At 45.3% G+C, this 22857-nt stretch overlaps 1 protein-coding gene across 17 annotated transcripts in view; it reads left to right on the top strand.

Moving 5' to 3' along the window:
- Nucleotides 1-22857, top strand: part of Gripap1 (GRIP1 associated protein 1) — a 29953-nt gene that overhangs the window by 1797 nt on the left and 5299 nt on the right. For 2 of the 17 annotated variants that reach the window (XM_087598945.1, XM_087598957.1), the window contains exons 2-21: nucleotides 274-340; nucleotides 460-521; nucleotides 2374-2400; nucleotides 3097-3204; nucleotides 7727-7865; nucleotides 8819-9003; nucleotides 9199-9246; nucleotides 9860-9891; nucleotides 9986-10033; nucleotides 10173-10272; nucleotides 12276-12353; nucleotides 13348-13482; nucleotides 17456-17551; nucleotides 17812-18024; nucleotides 18163-18276; nucleotides 19264-19341; nucleotides 19444-19539; nucleotides 19670-19726; nucleotides 19814-19913; nucleotides 21570-21700. In XM_087598945.1, coding sequence (XP_087455071.1) covers nucleotides 274-340; nucleotides 460-521; nucleotides 2374-2400; nucleotides 3097-3204; nucleotides 7727-7865; nucleotides 8819-9003; nucleotides 9199-9246; nucleotides 9860-9891; nucleotides 9986-10033; nucleotides 10173-10272; nucleotides 12276-12353; nucleotides 13348-13482; nucleotides 17456-17551; nucleotides 17812-18024; nucleotides 18163-18276; nucleotides 19264-19341; nucleotides 19444-19539; nucleotides 19670-19726; nucleotides 19814-19913; nucleotides 21570-21700 — 1914 coding nt within the window. Of the gene's footprint in view, nucleotides 1-273; nucleotides 341-459; nucleotides 522-2373; nucleotides 2401-3096; nucleotides 3205-7726; nucleotides 7866-8818; nucleotides 9004-9198; nucleotides 9247-9859; nucleotides 9892-9985; nucleotides 10034-10172; nucleotides 10273-12275; nucleotides 12354-12565; nucleotides 12659-13347; nucleotides 13483-17455; nucleotides 17552-17811; nucleotides 18025-18162; nucleotides 18277-19263; nucleotides 19342-19443; nucleotides 19540-19669; nucleotides 19727-19813; nucleotides 19914-21569; nucleotides 21701-22857 lie in introns of all 17 variants that reach the window. The other 15 variants (NM_053807.2, XM_087598942.1, XM_087598946.1 and 12 more) reach the window with 15 other exon arrangements.

The raw sequence follows: 22857 nt of genomic DNA, 5'->3' as shown, positions 1-22857 counted from the left end.
TTGCCCATTTAAGAATACAGTATCCAAAGATCTTTTTTTTTCTTTTTTCTTTTTTTCGGAGCTGAGGACCGAACCCAGGGCCTTGCACTTGCTAGGCAAGAGCTCTACCACTGAGCTAAATCCCCAACCCCAGTATCCAAAGATCTTAAGGAGCAACGAAGGAAGTGCTTAGGCGATAGCAGTCCAATCTTTAGGACTTAGGGGCTTGTTTGCTTCATGTGGGGGTAAGAATGCTTTCCTGACAAATATTTTTGTTTCTTGGATCCTCCAAAGACACAGCTCCTGGAACTCCGGACAAATAACTACCAGCTTTCAGATGAACTCCGGAAGAATGGTGTTGGTGAGCCAAGAGCGTCTCATTAGATGGGGTGGTTTTGGGGGGAATAGAGGCCTGATAAGATGACCCTTCAGTTCCTTGTTACCTCCTGAGGCTCAGATTCCCTGCTTTCCCTGCACCAGAACTTTCCAGTCTTCGACAGAAGGTCGCCTACCTGGATAAGGAATTCAGTAAAGCTCAAAAGGTACCTCCCTCCGCCTACCCCATCCACCCACCACTTGCTTCGCCCCTATCCATCTGACTCATTCCCAGTGAACACACCTACACCGAAGCAGACCTAATGTCACATGCTGCTTTCTTATAGTCATTTGAAGTATTTTTTCACAGAAATTTCTTCAGTTGGCTAATTTTAACCTAATCTTACTTAATTTTTGCGTGTGTTTCTTTTAAGACAGGATCTTGCTATGTAGCCCAGACTGGCCTTGAATTCTTGATTGTCCTGCCTCAGCCTCCCAAGTGCTGGGAATATAGATGTGTGCTGACATGCCTGGCTTTGCTTAATTTATTGATTGATTTTAATTTAGTCTAATAGCAATTGCTTATTCATTTTCATTCACTTTTTGTTTTGTTTTTGCGGTGCTACAGATCAAGCCTAGGATCTCATGCATGCTAGACAAGCTCTCCATGTTTGATCTTAGCCAAAAGGCTAAAACGTGATCTTTTTGTTGTTTACAAGACAGACTCTCTTGAAGCCTAGACTGGCCTTGTGCTTATATTCAGCTGAATATGGCCTTGAACTCCTGATCCTCTATTCCTCATCCTCCTGTCTCCAACTCCCAAACTCTGGGATTACAGGAGTAAGCCACCACCCCTGGCTCTAAGCTGCCTCTACTCCTGTGCTACATCTCATTAACTTTGTCTTGAAAAGGGTGTCTAGCTGTGTTTCTCAGACTACTCCCCCAATTCCTGGCCTCAAGCTGGCCTCCTTCCTCAACCTCTTGAGTACCTGGATCTATAGGCATGTGTACCACATGGGGCTTCATTCATTAACTTTTAATTAGTCAGGTCTATCAGTAAATCTGCCTTGAGTCTGTCTCCTGTCTTCCACTTACACCGCTTCCTTTTGTTCCTACCCCATCCACTTGTCCTGGTCCTGTTGGTGACATGAGACCAAACTCACCTTTCGGATCCTTTAAAGATAAGATAGAATAGAGTCTAGCATGGCTTCTAAAGACAGTCTAGATCCTTATTTTTATCCTTCTTCATTGCTCTGTGTTCATGTTGCATATGGTACATGCTGACTAATACTTGGATGAGGGGCTGGAGCTCAGTGGTTAAGAGTACTGGCTGCTCTTCCAGAGGTCTATCCCCAGCATCCACATGGCAGCTCACAAAGGGCTTTAAGTCCAGTTCCAGGGGATACGATGCCCTCTTCTGGTTTCCAAGAGCAGTGCATGCACCCATACACACACAAATAACAATTAAAAAGAAAACCTAGGGGGAATTGTCCTCTGATCTCCATGTGTAAGCTGTGACATGTATACGCATGTGCACAGACACACAAAATAATACGGAATAAATAGATTTTTTAAAAAAAATATTCGTTTGGATGAATGAGTTCAGGAAAATCCAGCAGTTGGGAAGTGGGAGTTTTTGATAGGGCGTTGATTTCTTCCCAAAGCCTGAAATTATCCTTGGCTGCCAAGCAGAAGGGTAGAAGTTGCTATGTTACATGAGAGAGAAACACACTGAACAGATGGAGTGACGAAGCAACAGTTGATTAGCTGGGAGATACAGTATATAAAGGGTTACATTCCAAGACACAGTTCCGCCCTCTCCCTCAAGCCCTCAAGAGCTTAGAAGAAAGGGAGGCTCTGGGTGCTGTGACGCGAAGGCGGCAGCATCCTCAACTGTACTTCACTCATTTCTTCTGTTATTTCTGTGGGCTTCCAGTTGTTATGCAAGTTCTGTGTTTAAACATCTTTCCATCCCACAACCCACCATTGCCCTCACTTTAACACCTGCTGCAGTATCTCCATATCCCACAGGGGGGTCCATTGCTGTTCACTTTAGCTCTCTTCCGCCCTTCCTTTTAGGCACTAAGCAAGAGCAAGAAAGCTCAGGTAAGGGGGTCTTTGGTGGGTGAATATGTGTGCAAGACTGTCACAGTGGGGATATTTCTGTTTGGTGGCATTGTACTGGCCTTTATCTATGTACACCCATGTATCTGCAACTTCCTCACTGCTGTGTGTTTCTCTGTCTCTCTTTCTTTCCCCATGTTTGTCTTGCACCCTTTGCATCTTGCGCCTTTTTCATTATCCACACTGACTCTGTCTGCTCTCCTACTTTGCTCTCTGCTTCTTCTCTTCAACTTTCCTTTTGTCTCTTCCCCACCTCTCTCTCTCTTTCCTTGTTCTCCCCTCTGACTTCTTGTTTCTCTTCCTCCCATTCCTCTATCTTCCTTCTTTCTTTCCTTTCTGCTCCATTCTTTCCCTGTTGATACCTCTCTGTTCCTTTCTTCTTGCCTTTTTCCTGATCAACCTCCCATTCTGCATCTTCTCCCCTTTTCTTATCTCTCCATCATTGTTTCTCTTCCCGCATCCCCTTGTCTATATTTACCTTCCTCTTCCTTTTCCGTACTTCTCCATGTCACTTTTGCTCTCTCTATCTCTCTCCTTCCCTCTTCCTATATATCGCCCCATTCTTTCTATCCTATATGCTTCCTACCCAATACCATTATTCCCTTCTCTCTCCTTCTTTACCTACATCCCCATCCTTTCTACCCCTGTTGGAGTCCTGGCCCGTGTCTGCCACTGCAGGAAGTGGAGGTACTGCTGAGTGAAAAAGAGATGCTGCAGGCAAAGCTGCACAGCCAGGAGGAGGACTTCCGTTTGCAGAACAGTACACTTATGGCCGAGTTCAGCAAGGTGCTGGTGCCCGGGATAGCTGAGGGGGGAAATGGGAATGGTGCACCTGTGTATGCATGGGCGAGAGCTACCTAGGCTGAAAGCTCAGCAGTAAAGGGTGGACAGGGTCTGGCGCCGAGCACTGTCCATGGTGCTGAAACAGGCCATAGTCTGTTGCTGGGGGCAGTAAATTGACAGGTGGGGCCAAATACCTTCATGGAATTAGATCCTCTGAGCCCTGAGTTTATTTGGTCCCTAAGCCACTCCTTTTATTTAGTTCAAGTCTCCATTTGTATAGTTTGGGCTGGTGCTATGGAGCCCCAGTGTATTCTGGGGCTTTAAGTAAAGTTCTTATTGTTTAACATGGATGGAAAAGTGTTTGAACTGCTTCCATTTTCTTTTTCTTTCCTTCATCTGACATGAATCTGGGGTTCCACTTCTTCCAGGTAATTCATCCTGGATTGGCTAACTCTATCTCCTTACTGATTTTAATATCCTGGTTGACACCCTTCTGAGCAGTTGGAAATCCTTTGTTTTATTCTCCTAGTAGTCTTCTGTTTCCATGGTTGAACAGTTTGTGAGTTTTCAGTGGGTTTTAAGGAAAAATATGCTGTAGGGAAAAAGAGTGTTATTTCCAAGGCTTCACCTGATGGGAATATAATGCCTTAAAAAGGCAAAATGAGCAATATGATTGTGATGCGTGTATACAGTAAGAAATTGTCAAAAATAACACCAGAAATCACCCAGGGGCTTGGGATATGGCTTTATTGCCAGAGTGCCTGAGTCAGGAACGCATTCTTACGTTCGAGCCCTAATATTGCACACGCTGTGGTGAAGGGGCTCCTCTTAGCACTTGGGTTTTAGAGACAGAAGAATCCGAAGTTTAAGGTCATCCTCAGCTACATAGCAGTTCCAGGCAAGACTTGGCTACATGACAAATCAAAGACTAGAGAAAAAATACTTAAAAGAAGCTCAGAACAAAATACAACAGAAACCAATCTTTAAGCACTTACAATGCCAGGAGAGGTGGTTTAATGGTCAGTAATTCTAAGTAGTGACTCTGGAGCCAGAAGGCTTAGTTGAGTATCTTTGCTATATATTTTACTAAGTAGAATGGTTTTTTGTTTGTTTGTTTTTGTTTTTTTTTGTTTTTTTGTTTTTGTTTTTGTTTTTTTTTTGGAGCTGAGGCAAGTGCTCTACCACTGAGCTAAATCCCCAACCCCACTAAGTAGAATGTTAAATGTGTCACTGAGCCTCCTGTTTCTTGATTCCCAAATGTTGAAAGTGGAAATGGTAATGCTAGAAGCACCTGCCGTACTGGGCTTTTGTGAGGATTCAGTGGTTAAACATATGTAAGTCACTTAAAGCCTCCTATATAGGATCAGCTATGGAACTGTTCACTACTGACATCTCGTTAGTTCATCTTCCCTCTAGACTATGTCTTGACTCATTTATGACAATGAAGATCCAACCCAGGAATCCCACATGCTAAACATGCATTCTATCAGTGTGCCACATCCTCATCCCTTCCATACTTAGATAGATAGATAGATAGATAGATAGATAGATAGATAGATAGATAGGTAGATAGATAGATAGATAGGTAGATAGATAGATAGATAGGTAGATAGATAGGTAGATAGATAGATAGGTAGATAGATAGATAGATAGATAGATAGATAGATAGATAGATAGATAGATAGATAGTGGATGGGGAGAACAAAAGAAGGTAAATGAGAGGGAGGAGTGTTATATTGAGGAATGTGGACTGTCACTCGGTGGAAGAGTGCTTGCTTACTATGGGACATGTTTGTATTCATTGTGTGATTTTGACCTGCTTCCGCTCTACCACCTCTCATCTCCCCTGCTTCTGCAGCTTTCTCATCTCCTTACTTGGACTTCTCTGTATTGGCCCACTCCACTATTTCATAGAAGTTATTTTGCCCTCTAGATCTGACCCTGCTGTTTCTTTAATTAATACCGTCTGCTATGAAGCTCTCTCTTGAGTCCCTGGAGCTCTCTGGTGCTCTTCTAACTACTGGAAGTGATTTTCTGCATCGCTCTGGGTTCCTTCATAATCCCCTCCCTACTCCTCTCAGGCCCCGATGGTACTTACCAGAAGGCCTGCTGCTAGAGCCTGCCAAGACATTTCCTCAGCTCAGTTGTTCCTTTGACCAATCAAAGGATCTGCTATATATTCTGTGTTCTAGAAATAAAGTTGTGAACCCCACAGAATGGTCTTAATTTTGGGGTAACTTTACTGCTACAGTTTACTTTTAATTGCTGTAATAAAACACTGACCCAAAATGAAAGGGAAGGAAAGAGTTTATTTGACTGACAGTTCACAGTCCATCATTTTAGGGAATCCAAGGCAGGAACTGTAGGCAGGAACTGAAGCAGAGACCATGGAGGAGCCCTGCTTATTAGCTTATTCTCTGTGGATCACTCAGGCTGTTTGCTTATACCACCCTTGTCCATCAGCCCAGGGGTGGCACCACTCACAGTGGGCTGAGTCCTCCCATACTAATCATGGGCTAGAGAGATGGCTCAGTGGTTAAGAGCACGGACTGCTTTTCCAGAGGTCCTGAGTTCAATTCCCAGCAACTACATGGTGGCTCACAACCATCTGTAATGGGATTCGAGGCCCTCTTCTGGTGTGTCTGAAGACAGCTACAGTGTAGTCACATAAATATAATAACTAAATCTTTAAAAACATCGAGAAGGTGTCTCATAGACTCCACTATGTGCCAAGTTGATATAAGCTGATAAGGTTTTCTCTTCTCAGATAAAACCTAGCTTGGGTGAAGTTGACAATAAACTGGTCAGAACACTTATATTTTATGGGTGGGCTGGGGAGAAATAAGAATAGCGATAGCTGGGGGCTGGAGAGATGGCTCAGCGGTTAAGAGCACCGACTGCTCTTCCAGAGGTCATGAGTTCAATTCCCAGCAACCACATGGTGGCTCACAACCATCTGTAATGGGATCCGATGCCCTCTTCTGGTGTATCTGAAGACAGCTACAGTGTACTTGTATATGATAAATAAATAAATCTTTAAAAAAAAAAGGGGGGTTGGGGATTTAGCTCAGTGGTAGAGCGCTTACCTAGGAAGCGCAAGGCCCTGGGTTCGGTCCCCAGCTCCAAAAAAAAAGAACCAAAAAAAAAAAAAAAAAGAATAGCGATAGCTGACTAATGCTGTCTTCTATTCCTATTTGAATTGTTCTGCACTATTCATTTAATTCTCACAATACAATTATGTAGTGCAAGTAGGTATCCTTTTTTAATGGATGAAGAAAACTGAGCCCCAGGGAGGTAAAGTAAATTTGTCCCCAGATCACCCACCTAGTTAAGTAGGAATTTATGTCCAAGCAATCTAGTTTTAAACTCTGTTTTGTGATTCCATGCTATAAAACAAAATCTAGCCAGGCATGGTGATGGTGTATGCCTGTAATTCCAGCATTTAGAAGACTGAGGCAAGAAGATATTAAGTCCAACACAAGCCAGGGCTACATGGTGAGATTCTGTGTTAAAGAACCAATCAACCAGACAAACAAATAAACCAAACAACAATGACAACAAAAAAATCCCCATAAAGCAGTTTGTTTTGTTTTATTTGCTTTGTTTCTGAGCTTAAAAGCTGCTTTTCTACATTCTTTTTACAGAAAGACTATGGACATCTGAGAAATAATAAAAATATTTCAATAAGTAAAAAAAAAAAATCCCCACACAAACATGTAAGATAAAATAAAACATGTCAACAAATTTAATTGGAATTGATATCTGGTCAGAAAGGAGTGAACAGAGAATGCTGTGGTAAAATACTGGATTTTTTTTTTTTGCATTGGCTAATCTTACGAAAGATGACATAGTGGTAAAGAATGCATAGAAGCCAGTCAGGTAAAAAAAATGGTTGAAAGAAATGATACTGCATCTGAGACAATAAAATATTTTTCCTTGTGGGCCTCACTCAGTAGTCCGATCTGAGAGCAAAGACAGATGATTGTCTTGTGAAACCATTGTTTTAACCAGGAGATTGAACAGTATGCCTGCTCTATTTCATTTTCATGGTGTACTTCTTCAAAGCTAAAGACCGGGACTATAAGACGTGTAAGATATATTTACACTGGAAATGTCGTGCAAGCTGTGTGTGATGCCTCGGTCAAGAGGGAGCTGTCCTTGGATCCAGGGACCTGGGCTATTTTTCTATAGATGGAGAGAGTGTATGTGTGCCGGTGAGGCTGTCCATGGTGATAACAACTTCCGTTGATCTTTGCCTCTGAGAGGTTGGGAGTCAGCAAAGGGAAGGTTGTTCTCAGTATTCCCACCCCCTTTTTTTCCTTTGCTACTTAACAGATGTGTAAATTGGAAGTTGTTTAATATGTCTCAGTATTTTTATCCACAACATGGAAAGGCAACCACACCCTTGGGCTCTTGTGGGAAATTTAAAGAAGTCTACACTGAGCGGCCAAATGCCATGTGTGTTCTGGTGGCTATTGTTCTGATTTGCTGTGTCTCTGTCGTCTCTCTCTCTCTCCCTGCTCAGCTCTGCAGCCAGCTGGAGCAGCTGGAGCTGGAGAACCGACAACTCAAGGAAGGGGTTCCTGGAGCAGCTGGACCACATGTGGACGGGGAGCTGCTGAGGCTGCAGGCAGAGAACACAGCCTTGCAGAAGAACATGGCAGGTGCATGGAGACCTTCCAGAAATAGAGAGACTTCAGGTCTTGAGCAGAGCCAGGATGGGTATAGTCCTCTTGTGGGAGAGAGAAGAAATTTCAAAGGGAGACTTACCCGAACTAGTATATGATTTTGGATTTTGGAAGGCATTTTATCTTTCTGAGTCTAAACTTGTTCACCTACGCAGTACATCAGAATGTCTATGCCAGGAAGAGGGCGCAATTAAGTGCTTTCGTTCTGCATTAGTTCAGTGTCTGGTAAATAGCAAATGTTAGAAAATAGCAGAATGAGTGTTGAAAAGAAGATACAGATGCTAACTAAGCAAAACTAGGACACTGGAAAGATTCTGAGCCCAGATTGTAAATAGGGTCTGGGATGAAAGCAGAAAGGCAGGGGCTGGAGAGATGGCTCAGTGGTTAAGAGCACCAACTGCTCTTCCAGAGGTCCTGAGTTCAAATCCCAGCAACCACATGGTGGCTCACAACCATCTATAATGGGATCTGATGCCCTCTTCTAGTGTGTCTGAAGACAGTGACTATATATAATGTGTGTGTGTATATATATATATGATTAATAATTAATAAATCTTTAAAAAAAGAAAAAGCAGAAAGGCAGCTTGGGAGAATGTGAGCAGGGCCTGACATGTGGCCTTTGGTGAGTTAGTAGGGCTTATGTGGTAGTGGTTGGCGGTTCCATGATCAGGAATGAGGCTGGGTCCAATATGAGTAGGAATTAAGGTTATATATGTAAATATGGTATGGAACATGGTAGACAGGATTTATGAGGTTTGTGGATCTTAAGAATTATTTGTGACAGACCTGAACGAGGCTTCCTTTGGGGCAGGGTCCTGTGCTACCTGAAAGGCTAAAGGATAAATAGTTCTCCTTATATTTGATTTGAGATGTGGCAAGGGACTTCAGAGATGATGCTCTTTATCAGACTTTCTCGTTCTACTCAACAGCACTGCAGGAGCGCTATGGGAAAGAGGCTGTGAGGCCCTCCGCTGTCAGTGAGGGCCAAGGAGATCCACCAGGAGATGTACTCCCCATTTCCTTGTCTCCCATGCCATTGGCAGAAGTGGAGCTGAAGTGGGAAATGGAGAGAGAAGAAAAAAAGTTGCTTTGGGAACAGCTACAAGGCTTAGAGGTAAATCTGGGTCTCTAGGGACTGGGATGCTGGGAGACAGCAGATACCTTACCTCCTGTCTGTGGGCCCATGGAGATGTCTGTGACATCACCATCTCATGGGCTAAAGGGAGGCGGGACAAGCAAAATTAGAGGCCTTCCTCCATCCTTGCTGATAACAACTCCATCCCTTATCTTCCCCCCCTACCACCCGCAGAGCTCAAAGCAAGCTGAAACCTCCAGACTCCAGGAGGAACTTGCTAAGGTGGGGTTTGCCGCTGCCTGGCTTTCTCCTGACTTCAGAGGAGCATTGTGCCTCCTCAGAGCTTCAGTTTGATCAAATGTGAAACAGAGGCTCACAAATCTCAGAGTTACTTTCAGTGTGGAATAAGTTAATGTGGTCCCATTCTACCTTGTGCATGGCAGGCCCCATCCTTTCTGTTGCCTCAAAGCTTTGCCAATTCATCCGTATAAGAATGCCTTTAGAATCTGGGGGCTCCGTGCTGAGACAACCAATCAGGATCCTATTTTCCAGGCCTCCCTGCCTAGCCATTCTGTGATGTGGCCATTGGCACCACTTTCGGAGCATAAATAATGACCTTTGGAATCCAAGGGAGGTAGTTGGAGATGACGTTGCTGCTGCTGACAACTGAGCCATCAAATTGCTTAACCCTTCTGAGACTCAGTTTACCCATTTGTAAAATCAGTAGTTTTCGGTTCTCAAGGATGTCCTGAGAATTCTGCAAGAATATAGGTGAAGCCTAACTTGTAGGAAGGACTCAGTATGGTGTCTCTATAAATGTTGTTATTGTTTATTTTATTTTGTCATTAGTCTTACTGTTATTATTTGTCTGTACTCCTTCCTTTTTCTCCCTCAGCTCTCTGAGAAATTGAAAAAGAAACAGGAAAGGTATACTTTTCTTTTCTAGGGTTTTGGGAGGCCTAGAGAGAGAGGGGTTGGCTTGCAGAAATGACATATCTATGTCTTGTCTTTCTATGCCCAGTTTTTGCCGTCTACAGACAGAGAAGGAAACACTGTTTAATGATAGCAGGTAACTACTGGGGTTGTCTGTAGCAGAAAAATGGGGACCATGCCCAGGCAAAGTAACCAAAAGCTACAGGGGCAGAAATGGGAGAGTGGGCTTCTAGCCATGCCTAATATACCCTATCCCATATCCTCATTACCCCTAGGAACAAAATTGAAGAATTGCAACAACGGAAGGAAGCTGATCTGAAAGCCCAGTTGGCTCGCACCCAAAAACTACAGCAGGAACTTGAGGCTGCCAATCAGGTGATGGGGCTGGCTCCCAAGATCCCTTGAGTGGAGAACCAGGACTGGCAGTGGGGGGAGGCATGAGGTCTTTAGAGACCGATTGGAATGTTTGAGCTTTGGAGATACAGCAAGCTGATGAGTATGCGTAAGCTCTCCAGGAGCTAGAAAAATGGGAACTCAGAAACCTAAGAGCCTCAGGAATTGGGATAGGAGTTTATATGAATCAGAGATTCCTGAAGTGGGAGTCTAAGGACTCTGGTTGTATGTAAGTTTGTATGGGTCAGAACTCTTGCTGGAGTCTGGGATCAGGAATTAGGGTGAATGTAGTTGCCGAACTCTCCCATTAGAAACTGGGTGATGGGGGTTGGGGATTTAGCTCAGTGACAGAGCGCTTGCCTAGCAAGTGCAAGGCCCTCAGCTCCAAAAAAAAAAAGAAAGAAAGAAAGAAAGAAAGAAAGAAAGAAAGAAAGAAAGAAAGAAACTGGGTGATGGGGCTGGAGAGATGGCTCAGTGGTTAAGAGCACTGACTGCTCTTCCAGAGGTCCTGAGTTCAATTCCCAGCAACCACATGGTGGCTCACAACTATCTGTAATGGGATCTGATGTCCTCTTCTGGTGTGTCTGAGGACAGTGATGGTGTACTCATGTATAAATAAATAAACCTTTTAAAAAAAGGAAAAAAAAAAGAAACTGGGTGATGGAGATGGGTGGTGGTGACATAAGCCTTTATTTTTTTTTCTTTTTTCTTTTTTTCGGAGCTGGGGACCGAACCCAGGGCCTTGCACTTGCTAGGCAAGCGCTCTACCGCTGAGCTAAATCCCCAACCCCGACATAAGCCTTTAATCTCAGCACTCAGGAGGCAGAGAACTCTGTGAGTTCAAGACCAGTCTGGTCTACAGAGTGAGTTCCATGACAGCCAGGGTTATTATACAGAGAAACCCTGTCTTAGGGGAAAAAAGGAAAGAAAAGAAGGAAGGAAGCAAGAAAGAGGAAGAGAGAAAGACAAGAGAAGAGAAAAGATAAGAAACTGGTAATGTTGAAACCCTTAAAAGCTGTGATATCAGCTGGGCAGTGGTGGTGCACACCTTTAGTCCCAGCACTTAGGAGGCAGAGGCAGGCGAAGCTCTGTGAGTTCGAGGTTAGCCAGAGATGCATAATGAGACCCGGTTTCAAAAAACAGTTAAAAAGTTGGGATATCAGTACATTTGAGACTCTTAGGGGTCAAAGACGTAAGGATTGAGTAAACAGTGAACTTTTTCAAGTACGGGGTAGTTGAGACCTTCAGGGTCTGGTTCTATGATGTTTAGGAAGTGAGTTGTCCATGTCAGTCGTGTAGTCTTGAGGTCCTCTGGCTTTTACCGGAGAGGAAACAAGCCTGAGGTTACTCGGAAGGGAGAATATGGTGCAAGGACCCTAGAAAACTGCAGTGTGAGAGCCAGGCCCAATTCTGGATAAAAACCTCAGGAGCTATTGGTGATCTAGGTCTAAAGATTCCCAGTCATGGGAAACCAGAGCGGTGGTGGAGATGGGTCAGTCTGAGGCTTCTTCAAGAGCTGGAAACTGAAGTTGTGAGTTTGAGATCTCTAGGATGTGGGGCTAGGTGTCTGTGTGAACTGAGGCTTCTGCGCTTGGGACATTGGGGTTAAGTGTATCAACAACTCCTGGTTCTTAGGTTCTGGAGATGGGTAAAGTTACAGTCCCTGGGGACTGAAACCCCTAGTGTTCCCAAGCTGGAATCTGGATGCATATGAACCCCTTGGAAGTTAGGTTCAGGAACTTAGGTATGTCCTAGGTGCTCAAAGGCTGAGAAAGAGGGAGGGAATGTGTTTGAGAGCTCTATGTGTAAGTGATGTATGTATCACTTGGACGCTGGGTGAACATGAAGTCTCTGACAGCTAGTCCAAGACTCACAGGGGCCAAGCACATGCTTTTAGGTGGTCACAGAGGGAGTCCGTGTATTTGCGTCCGCCCAGGGAAGGATGAGGTCTGGAATGGGGTTATCTGACATCCCTGTTCCCACAGAGCTTGGCAGAGCTAAGAGATCAGCGGCAGGGGGAGCGTCTGGAGCATGCAGCAGCACTGCGGGCCCTACAAGATCAGGTACATTGTACTTGGTGGGCTTGGGAGCTGGGGGTTGAGGGCGGTGAGCAAGCTGACTTGGTATCTTACAGGCAAGCATGGCCCAAGGGGTCTTGCTCTTCCTAGTCCTGGTCTGTGTGTCTGTGTGTCTGTCTCCTTTCTTTTCTTGGCTGCGGGTAGGTCCTGTCCCTCTGTTCTGGACCTGCTCTCACCTGTCGTGGGGGTGGGGCCAGGTGTCCAGCCAGAGTGCAGATGCGCAGGAACAAGTGGAAGGGCTATTGGCTGAGAACAATGCCTTGAGGACTAGCTTGGCCGCTCTGGAGCAGGTACAGGATACCTGGGAGCCCTTGCTGATCTTTCCCTGTTTCTCTCTCTCTCTCTCTCTCTCTCTCTCTCTCTCTCTCTCTCTCTCTCTCTCTCTCTCTCTCTCACCTGTGGTCTGGACCCTTTACCCTTCTGTGGCCTCTGTTTTTGTTCCTCCTTTCTGTTGGTTTCTAGCCTTCTTCTCCATCTACTCCTACTTTTCTGGCATTCAACTTTCTCTCTGATAAAATGTATGAAATGTAATAATCTTAAGCGTACACTCAGTAAATCCAGTGTCCTTTAGAATTCTGCAAGGCTACCTTCCAGATCAAGGTCAGGAGCATTTTTCAGTGTGTTAGAAGGTTCCTTTACCCTTGGAGTTAGCATATCCCTGGAAGTAACCAGTATTCTGACCTTTAACAATATAGGTTCATTTGCCTGTCCTTTAACTTTATCTAAATAGAATTGATGTGCTTCTGTCCTTGCTTGTTTTCTGGTACCTCTGTCTGAGAGCTTCACCCCTATTCTGCGTGACTTCTTTATCACTGCACGAACATTTCACTCCTCTCCCTGCTTTTCTGTTTTAAACATTCAGTCTTTCTTCCTCCCTTCACACTTCTCTCTCTCTCTGTTTCCCCGGAACTGGGAGATTCAGGGGTTCCAGGGCCTTAGGGCTCCCTTCCATTCCTTTGCCCATTACCACATTCTCCAGATCCAGACAGCAAAGACACAGGAACTGAATATGCTTCGGGAACAGAACACTGAACTGGCAGCCGAGTTAAAGCATCGACAGGCTGACTATGAAGAGCTTATGGGACAGAAAGACGACCTCAACTCCCAGCTCCAGGTGAAGCGTCTTCTGATCTGCCGTGTAGTTTACTGGCACTAGTGCTGAGATTTACCCTTGAGGAATAGTGAGAGACTTTGGAGTCAGGGAGACCCGGATGGCTGGTTGGCTTCTTAACATCCTGGTACCTATATGTCCTAACATGGGTAACTTTACTTTTGCAAAACTAAGCCTTCTCAGTTAGTCAGTTTCCATTCTGGTATCATAATGTACAAATTGAACGTCTGTCATGCGTAATACTTATTATGATTGCTTCAGATTTTGTCTCATGTGGGAATATTTGCATATATTTACTGAGATATCTTAGGGATGAAACCGAAATCTAAATATACCTTATACATATAGCCTGAAGGTAATTTTATAAAACTTTTTAGTGCTCCTGCCTTTTTGAGATGAAGTAGAGCTCTCTGTGCAGCCCTGGCTGTCCTAGTATTTGCTCTGTACATCAGGTTGGTTTTGAACTCACAGAAATCCACCTGCCTCTGCCGCCCAACTGCTGAGATCAAAGGTGCGCATTGGTGGTCAGGTGTGGAATTCCCATATGTGGCGTTATGTACAGACTCAAAAAATTTCAGATTTTAAGCCAGATATACTGGTGTATGTGTATAATCCTAGCACTTAGGTAGCTGATGAGGCAGGAGGATTCCCATATGCTTTAGGCCACTATTGGTTGCATAGTGAATACTGGACTTCCAAGGCTACATAGTAAGACTTTCTCTGAAAGAAACAAGAAAAGTTTCAGATTTTAGATTTTAGGATAAAGGCTAAAGCCTGGAGAAATTAAAATAATACTGGGTCAAGAAAGAAATTTGGGGCCAGACATAGTAGCACAGTCTTTAAATACCAACACTTGCGAGGCAGATATCTGAGTTTGAGGCTAACTTGGTCTATGTAGTGAGTTCAGGACAGAAGAGGCTGCATAGTAAGTCTGTCTCTCTGTCTCTCTGTCTCTCTGTCTTTCTCTCTGTATCTGTCTGTCTGTCTATCTCTCTGTCTGTCTGTCTGTCTCTCTCTCTCTCTCACACACACACACACACACACAGGTTTAGGGCTGGTGATACAGCTTAGTTAACAGAGTACTTGTATAGTGTGCACAAAGCACACTAGGATTTAGTCCACAGGACTGCATAACACAGGCTCTGTGATATTTATGTTGTAATCTCAGTTCTTAGGATCTCACACACACATAATGAAATAAGGAGGACCAGAAGTTCAAAGTCATCCTAGCTACATAGGAAGATCGAGGTCAGTCTGGGCTACATAGGAGATTTATATTAAGGTGTGGGGAGGAGGCAGCAGGGGGCGGGGCATAGCTGGAGAGCTAGTTCAGTGGGCAAGAGTACGTAGTAACAAGAGCAAACATGAAGAACTGAGTTCAGAATCCAACACCATGTGTAAAGTGTGCCCATAACTCCTGTGCTGGGAGGGCGGCAGAATGATGCCAGGATAGCTGGAGCTTGGTGGCTAGCCAGAATCTCCAGAAACTGTGAGTGACAGATTTAGTGAGAGACCTTGGCTGAAGGAAATGAAGTCAAAAGTGAGAGGAAGATGCACCAAGTAGGCTGTTGAGGGCTGAATGAGGCCAATGAAGGTGGATTCTTTTTTCTCTTTTCTTTATTTGGTTTGAGACAGTTGTTTGTTATGTGTTCCTGGGTAGTCTGGTACTTATGTGTAGCCAAGCTAGCTTCAAACTCATGGCCTCTCAAGAACTGCTATTCTAGGCATGAGCCTCCACACCTGTCCTGAATTATGGGTATCCAACCACCAGAAACCTGGGTTCTTCTCCCTGGCTATTGTACAGCCTTTCACACAGACCTGTGCTTTGCTTCCTGGATGGTCACCTTCATATGTACATTGTATGTGGAAGGAGAGAGGAAAGGGAGCCGGGAATGGTAGTAAGGAGTCCCTTCCTTTCTTTTGAGAGCATGCTCTGCCGACTGTGATGGTTCCTGCCTATAATCCTATCACTCAGAAAGCTCACACAGGGCTGGAGAACCAGCTCAGCAGTGAAGAGCAGTGGCTGCTCTTCCAGAGGACCCAGGTTCAATTCTCCATGCCTGCCTGGCAGCTCACAACTGTCTGAACTACATTTCCGGGGCATCTGACGGCCTCTTCTGACCTCCACAGGCACCAGGCATGCATGTAGGACACAGACATAACATGCAGGCAAAACACTGTGCACATAAAATGAATGTAAAATAGATAAATGGAAAAGTAAAGAATAAAAAGCTTAGGAGGATTGTGAATTTGAAGCCAGCCTAGGTGACAAACAAAAACAAAAACAAAAACCCAGTCATAACAGGTGGCCTTCATTCCAAGGAGGCAGAGGCAGATAGATCTCCATGAGCTTTAGGCCAGCCAGGGAGGCATAGTGGGACCCTGTCTCAAAAACAAACAAAAAATCATAATAATAAACACCTAAGTTACACTTACCAATTCTAGATACAAATTAATTACCCGAGCTGGGCCCAGTGATGCTCACCTCAATTCCTAGCTACTTGGGAGACTGAGGTAGGATTGTCTCATTAAGGAATCAAGACCCAGTCGCCAAGAAAATACAAGCCAGATGTGATGGTGTACACCTTCAATTCCAGCACTCTGGGGAGACAGAGGCAGGAAGATCTCTGTGAGTTTGAGGCCAGCCTGGTCTACAGAATGAGTTCCAGGACAGCCAGGGCTACACAGAGAGACCCTGTTTCAAAAACAAAACAAAAAGGAAAAAAGAAAACAAATGTCTTGGCCTGAACCACCTGGGCAGCTGCTCTTGGTTGGGGGCTATCCTGGACTTCAGGCAGAACAATGGTGGCTGCAAAGAGGACAGAAAGTCTCTGGGGCTGGTCAACTCTAGTCTCCTTTCTGTTATGAAGAACAGAAAGTACATGCTAGGATACAAGCAAACTCTGAAGATAGCCAAACATGGAAAAATAAAATCAGCTATTATTTCCAACATACCCATCTTTGAGGCAATCTGAAATGGAATACCATTATTCCATGTTGACCAAAACTGTCATCCATCACTACAGTGGTACAGTATCTGGAAAATATTACAGAGTATGCGCACTAGTTTCATTAGCCCTGGGATTTTGATATTAGAACAGATTGGTAAAACGCAAACCTGGAAAGTTTTTCTTTAAGAGAACTTGCCAGAACTTATTTGTTTATTTGTTGAGAGAGAGAGAGAGAGAAAGAGAGAGAGACAGAGAGACAGAGAGAGAGAAGAAAGAGTCGCATGGTGGCACACAGCTCTAACCCTGTCTTAAAACAAAACAAAACAAAACAAAACAAAACAAAACAAAACAAACAAAAACTAAAGAAGGAAGGAAGGGGAAAACAAGCCCAGACACAATATCTAATGCCTGTGATCTTAACATTTGGGAGGTAAACGCAGGATCAGGAGTCCAGGGTCACTGTTGGCTACATAGCAAGTTTGAAATAAAGTCCTATCTCAAGAAAAAGACTTTTGATGGAACATTTTGTCCCAAAAAATAGAGAGGATTGTAGCCTGGCACTTGAGAGGCACATGAGTTCCAGGCCAGCCTCGTCTACATAGAGAGTTCTGGGCAAGCCAGGGCTATATAGTGAGACCCTGTGTCAAAAAAAGAAGAGAATACAAAGAAGCAAGAAGTGAGTCACATGGCCCTTCCTGTCTATGAAGGGAGAAATACTTTAAATGGTCCTATTTCCAGCTATAAATTCTGTTTCTAGGGGTTGGGGATTTGGCTCAGTGGTAGAGCGCTTGCCTAGCAAGCGCAAAACCCTGGGTTTGGTCCCCAGCTCTGAAAAAAAAAATTCTGTTTCTAAGGGAGCAGGGAAGAAAGTACTGAGGAGCACGTAGCAGTGTCTGTCATTTCTCCCATTATGATTAAGATTGTAATAGCTACTTTATTCGGGGGGGAAGGTCTAGCAGAAGTGTTCTAGTTCATTGGTACCTACCAGAGACTCTTTCCCAATTTCTTCTTCTCTCCTGAACTAGGAGTCGTTAAGGGCCAATAGCCGGCTGCTGGAACAACTACAAGAAATGGGGCAGGAGAAGGAGCAGCTGATCCAGGATCTCCAGGAAGCTCGGAAGGTGGGGCATCATGGGAAGAGGGAATGAGATGGCCTAGTCCATGAGGGTAGGAAGTGTTATGGCCAAATCTTGGCAGTGGAAAGAGAAGAAAAAAAACAACCATTTCCAAAAAGACTGGTGAATGACTCAGCCAGTTGGAAGGGCAGGGGAAGAGGTGGAGTCTGGCTAGTTCCTTGGGCATAGAACGAATAGTGGTCATTTTGTGGTGTTGGGAGATAAAGTTAATTGGCACTCTCTTGGCCCACCCTCCTGGTCCCCAGAGTGCTGAGAAAAGGAAGGTCATGCTGGATGAGCTAGCCATGGAGACACTGCAGGAGAAGTCCCAGCACAAAGAAGAATTGGGGGCTGTCCGGTTACGGCATGAGAAGGAGATGCTGGGGGTGCGAGCCCGTTATGAGCGGGAGCTTCGAGAACTGCATGAGGACAAGAAACGGCAGGAGGAGGAGCTCCGGGGGCAGATTCGTGAGGAGAAGGTGGGTGCGGTAACAATACCCTCTCTCCTCTAACAGCTCAGGACCATGGCGTCGCTGCCGGTGATATGGTGGCAGGTAGGTGATATGCAAGGTGGCCAGTCCTCTGCTGCCCACCTCCTGTCTGTGTTCTCCTTCCAGGCTCGAACAAGGGAATTAGAAAATCTTCAGCACACAGTGGAAGAACTTCAGGCTCAGGTACACTCCATGGATGGAGCCAAGGGCTGGTTTGAACGGCGCCTGAAGGAAGCTGAGGTGAGTTGGTTAGATGTGGATTTGAAGAGGCATTTCTTCCTCCTAGATTTGTTCATGGTGTCCTCTGCCCAAAACAGTTATAATACATTACCTTTCCATGTTTGGTAATATATTAATTTTTTTAACAAGAACATTTATACTCCCTGGAAAACTCATAACAATAATAAGAGGCAGTGTTCTGTAGCAGAGAACACACACTGCAGCCGGGTGTTCTCTAAGTTTGAATGTTGACTGGGCCACTTCCTCGCTGTGTGATCTTGTGCAATGTATTTCATCTTTCTATGGCCCATTTGCATCTTTGGCAGAAAGGGGATAGGAGAGACTGAGATCATAGCTCATTGGTAGACCACATGGTTAGCATGAATGAGGCCTCAGGTTCAGTTCCCAGCAGCAGAGCTATTTGTGATGAGCCACACGTGCTGACACACCCCTTTAATTCCAGCACCAGGGAGCCAGAGGGAGGCAGAGATCTCTTTGAGTTCGAGACCACCCTGGTCTACAAATCGAGTTCCAGGACAGCCGAGGCTCTGTTACACAGAGAAACTCTGTCTCGAAAACCAAACCAAAATTAATGATGCCAATAACGCCTTACTGTCTAGGTATTTTAGGAAGTTCATAGAAAATGACTTAAAATATGTACAACCACTTGAATGTTCCTGGCATGCAGTGTTGTCTTGTTAAATAAAGAAAATCTAAATGTAAGTCTACTCTGTGAATAGTATAGTTTGCCACTTCCTATCTCTGCCTAAAGGCATCTGCGTTTTCTTACAAGATGTCTTGCATCTGGAATGGCAGTGAGTTACCTGTAAATCCCAGCACTCGGAAGCCTTGAGGTAGGCTTAAGAGTTCAGAGCCAACGCAGGCTATATACTCAAAATAAAAAGGTGTTTTCATAAATACCCAAAGAACTTGGCTGACATTTACTTGTCCTTAACTGAACACACTGTCTTTTGGGCACCATGAGCAGACCTGGGACTGTTCTTACAGGAATCCTTACTGCAGCAAGAGCAGGAACAGGAGGAAACCCTCAAGCAGTGCCGGGAGCAGCACGCTGCCGAGCTGAAGGTGCCTGTCGCATGGTGGTGTTCCTAACTCAGGGTACTGGGTTACCCTCCAGGGGAACAGGGACTTCTCATGCAGTGGCCTGAGCTGGTGCTGGCTTTGCAGGGCAAGGAGGAAGAGCTTCAGAATGTTCGAGATCAGCTCCAGCAGGCCCAGGAAGAGCGAGATGGCCATGTGAAGACCATCAGCAACCTGAAGCAGGTCTGTGTGTTATCTGTGGTCCCAGACACAGGCATGGCCCACACTTGCCCAATGAGGCGGGGTAGGGTGGCAGGATATGCGGTAGGCATCTGTGCCAACAGCTGCCTAGCTGTGCCTTCTCAAACCACAGGAGGTAAAGGACACAGTGGACGGGCAGCGGATCCTGGAAAAGAAAGGCAGTGCTGTGGTAAGCTAGCGAGGCCTGTGACCTTTGCCCTTTCTTTATGGGCCCCCTAAGCCACAGCTCTCACTCCACCCCGCCCCTTACCTTTAGCTCAAAGACCTTAAGAGGCAGCTGCACCTAGAGCGGAAGCGGGCTGATAAGCTGCAGGAACGGCTGCAGGAGATCCTGACTAACAGCAAGAGCCGCACAGGTGAGAGGGCAGGACAGCTGGAAGCTGCATCTTCGAGCTGCCTGCCATGCTTCCCTGAGCCTTGCTTCAGCCCTTTTATCCAGCCTGTATTCTTTCTTTCCTCTCCTTGCACTGTCTGCACGCTCCCCCCCCCCGCCTGTGTGTGTGTGTGTGTTCCTGCTTTCTCTGTTCCTCTCTCTGCCTGTGTTCTTTCTGTTTGCTCTGTATCTGCCTTTATTTCTCTTCTTTTTTGACCGTTTCCATTCTTGGATTCTAGAAATCCTCACCACATAAGTCTAGGATCTGTGATACAAGCCCCACCCCCAGCCCCCAGTTATCCTCCGCCCTCCAGACACTCACAGTGAATCAAGGGAGACAGATTTCCATAGTCGACAGCACTACACAGTTCTCATCATCATCGTCGTCGTCGTCGTCATCATCATCACTATTTAGACAGCATCACTGATTTCAAAGTCATGGTGCTTTGCCTTAGCTTCCTAGGCGTTTGGTTACTGACACCCGACACCATGTTTGGCTGGATCCAGCTAAGTCATCCCACGACGCTTCTCCCACTGAAAGCAGAAGACTCGCCCACACAAAACTGGGATTGTTTCTACCTTTTCTTGGTTGGGAGTAGCTGTAAATACATTGGAATAACTCAAGTTCAGCAACGGTTCTAGTGCTTGGCTTAGATCACAGACAGACTTAGAGGAAGTTGTCTGTCAACCAGGGTGCTGATGGAGCCCACTCAGACACCGCACCCTTTCTGAGGATCCTTTCCCTGACATTGGGAACAGCTATGTTCATTCTGGGGACAGGATTTTTCTCCGTTGCCCACACTGGCCCTGACCTCGTTGGCTCAGTAATCTACCTGCGGGCATGTCCCACTATGCCCAGCAAGCGTTCAATTGACATGGAAGTGACAAATCAACTTCCTCCTGAGACATTCAGCCTCCTGAAGTAATTTCTCATTTTAATAGATTAACAAGTGGGGAATAGATTAGAATTTTATTTCCTTGTCTTTTGTTTCATTTTGTTTAGTTTTTCAAAACAGGGTTTCTCTGTGTAGCCCTGGCTGGCCTGGAACTCACTTTGTAGACCAGGCTGGCCTCAAACTCAGAGATCCACCTGCCTCTGTCCCCTGAGTGCTGGGATTAAAGGCATGTGCCACCCCAGCTGGGCCTAGACTTTTATATTATACATCTTTCTTATTCATTACATGGGATTGCAGCTAGGCAAATGGCTACAAGTCTGACTCCATCTTTGTTCTGATTTTTGCTCCAAATGTGCTCTGTGGTTTCTGTCAGTCTCCACCATGTGTTGACATCCTGTCTCTGTGCTTTCCCCTGCATGTGTGTGTGAGCCACCATGCGCTCTTAACTCCCTGTCTTCCTTTCTCTGCACCTAGGTTTGAGTGCTTTTGCCGCTGGAATCTTGTGTCTATTCCTTGCCCTTTCCCTTAGTCTCACCCACTTCCTTTTCTTCCACTGGACATGATTACCAACAGAACTCCCAACCTTGTTTCTGTCTGGTCCAGTCCTTGAGCTTGCTTGCCTGGGGGTGTCTCTTTTCCTCTTTCTATGTCTGACAAGTTTGGGGATGAGGTCTCTTCCTGTTGGTTGCTGCCCTGTCATTCCAAGGGATCCGGACCCAGGTTGCCTTTTCCTCCACACGCAGGCCTTGAGGAGCTGGTTCTCTCTGAGATGAACTCACCAAGCAGGACCCAGACAGGGGACAGCAGTAGCGTCTCCTCCTTCAGCTACCGGGAGATCTTGAAGGAAAAGGAGAGTTCAGCCATCCCAGCCAGGGTAAGGATCACCTTCTAAGTGAGTCTGGAGGTTCCCTATTTGTCCCTCCCTTCAGAATGTCTACAATGACCTTTGGACAAGCATTTTTTTCTCTGTCTCTTTATGTGTTTGTGGTTTTTTTTTTATTATTTTTTTATTTTATTTTATTTTTTGGTTCTTTTTTTCGGAGCTGGGGATCGAACCCAGGGCCTTGCGCTTCCTAGGCAAGCGCTCTACCACTGAGCTAAATCCCCAACCCCGTTTTTTTTTTTTTTTTTAATGTATGTGTCTGCTTGTCTGTGTCTGTCTCTCTCAGACTGAGGATTGAACCTGGGGCCTTCCACATATACATACATGCAAAGCACATGTCAATATCTGCCATTCTACTGAGCTGCAACCCCAGCACCTGACAAATGCATTCTATCAACTTCCCCCCAGACCCATCCACCTGAGACTGATACTCAGGAGGCAGCTCAGTTATTCTCTGTGGCCCTCTGTTTCATCAACTGTAGGTTAATCCCACCACTCCTAGTGCTGGAAAGTAAGGCATTGTGGGAAGTGCCCTACTCCTGTAGGAAGTCCCTTGTTCCAGCTTATTATTACTTTCTGGAGACAGTGTCTTGCTAGGTAGCCCTGGTTGACCTTGGACTTGCTGTGGAGACCATGGAAGAGAACTGCCTGGTCTGCCTCTTGAGTGATGGGATTAAACATGTGTGCAACCATGTCTGGCTATATGTTCCTCTTTTTAAAACGAATTTATTTTGAGACGGGATCTCTATACATAGCTCTGGTTGTGCTAGAACTCACTGTGTAGACCAGACAACCTTACAGAGATCTTCCTCGTTTGCCTCCCAAGTGTTGGAATTGAAGACATGTGCTACCATGCCTGGCCTTAAATATTTATTTTGATTTTCTTAGTTTATGAGAATGGGTGGATGTTGGTGTAGCACATGCATGCAGTACCCTAAGTGGTCAGAAGAGGGCAAAAGGTCCCCCTGGAACTGGAGTTAGAACAGCTGGTTGTGGCTGCTGGAAATCAAATCTGGGTCCTCTGGAAGAATAGCCAGTGCTCTTAACTCCTGAGCCATCATCTCTCTAGTCCGTATTTTATTGTTTTCCCCCTCTTTTGGATATTGGATTCTTGCAATGTAGCCCAGGCCGGCCTTGAATTCATAATC

This window comes from Rattus norvegicus, chromosome X (assembly GCF_021556685.1).
Source record: "Rattus norvegicus strain SHRSP/BbbUtx chromosome X, alternate assembly SHRSP_T2T, whole genome shotgun sequence".
Classification (NCBI taxonomy): domain Eukaryota; kingdom Metazoa; phylum Chordata; class Mammalia; order Rodentia; family Muridae; genus Rattus; species Rattus norvegicus.
The sequence above is the reverse complement of the archived record's forward strand: the minus strand, read 5'-3'. Positions and strand labels throughout refer to the sequence as shown.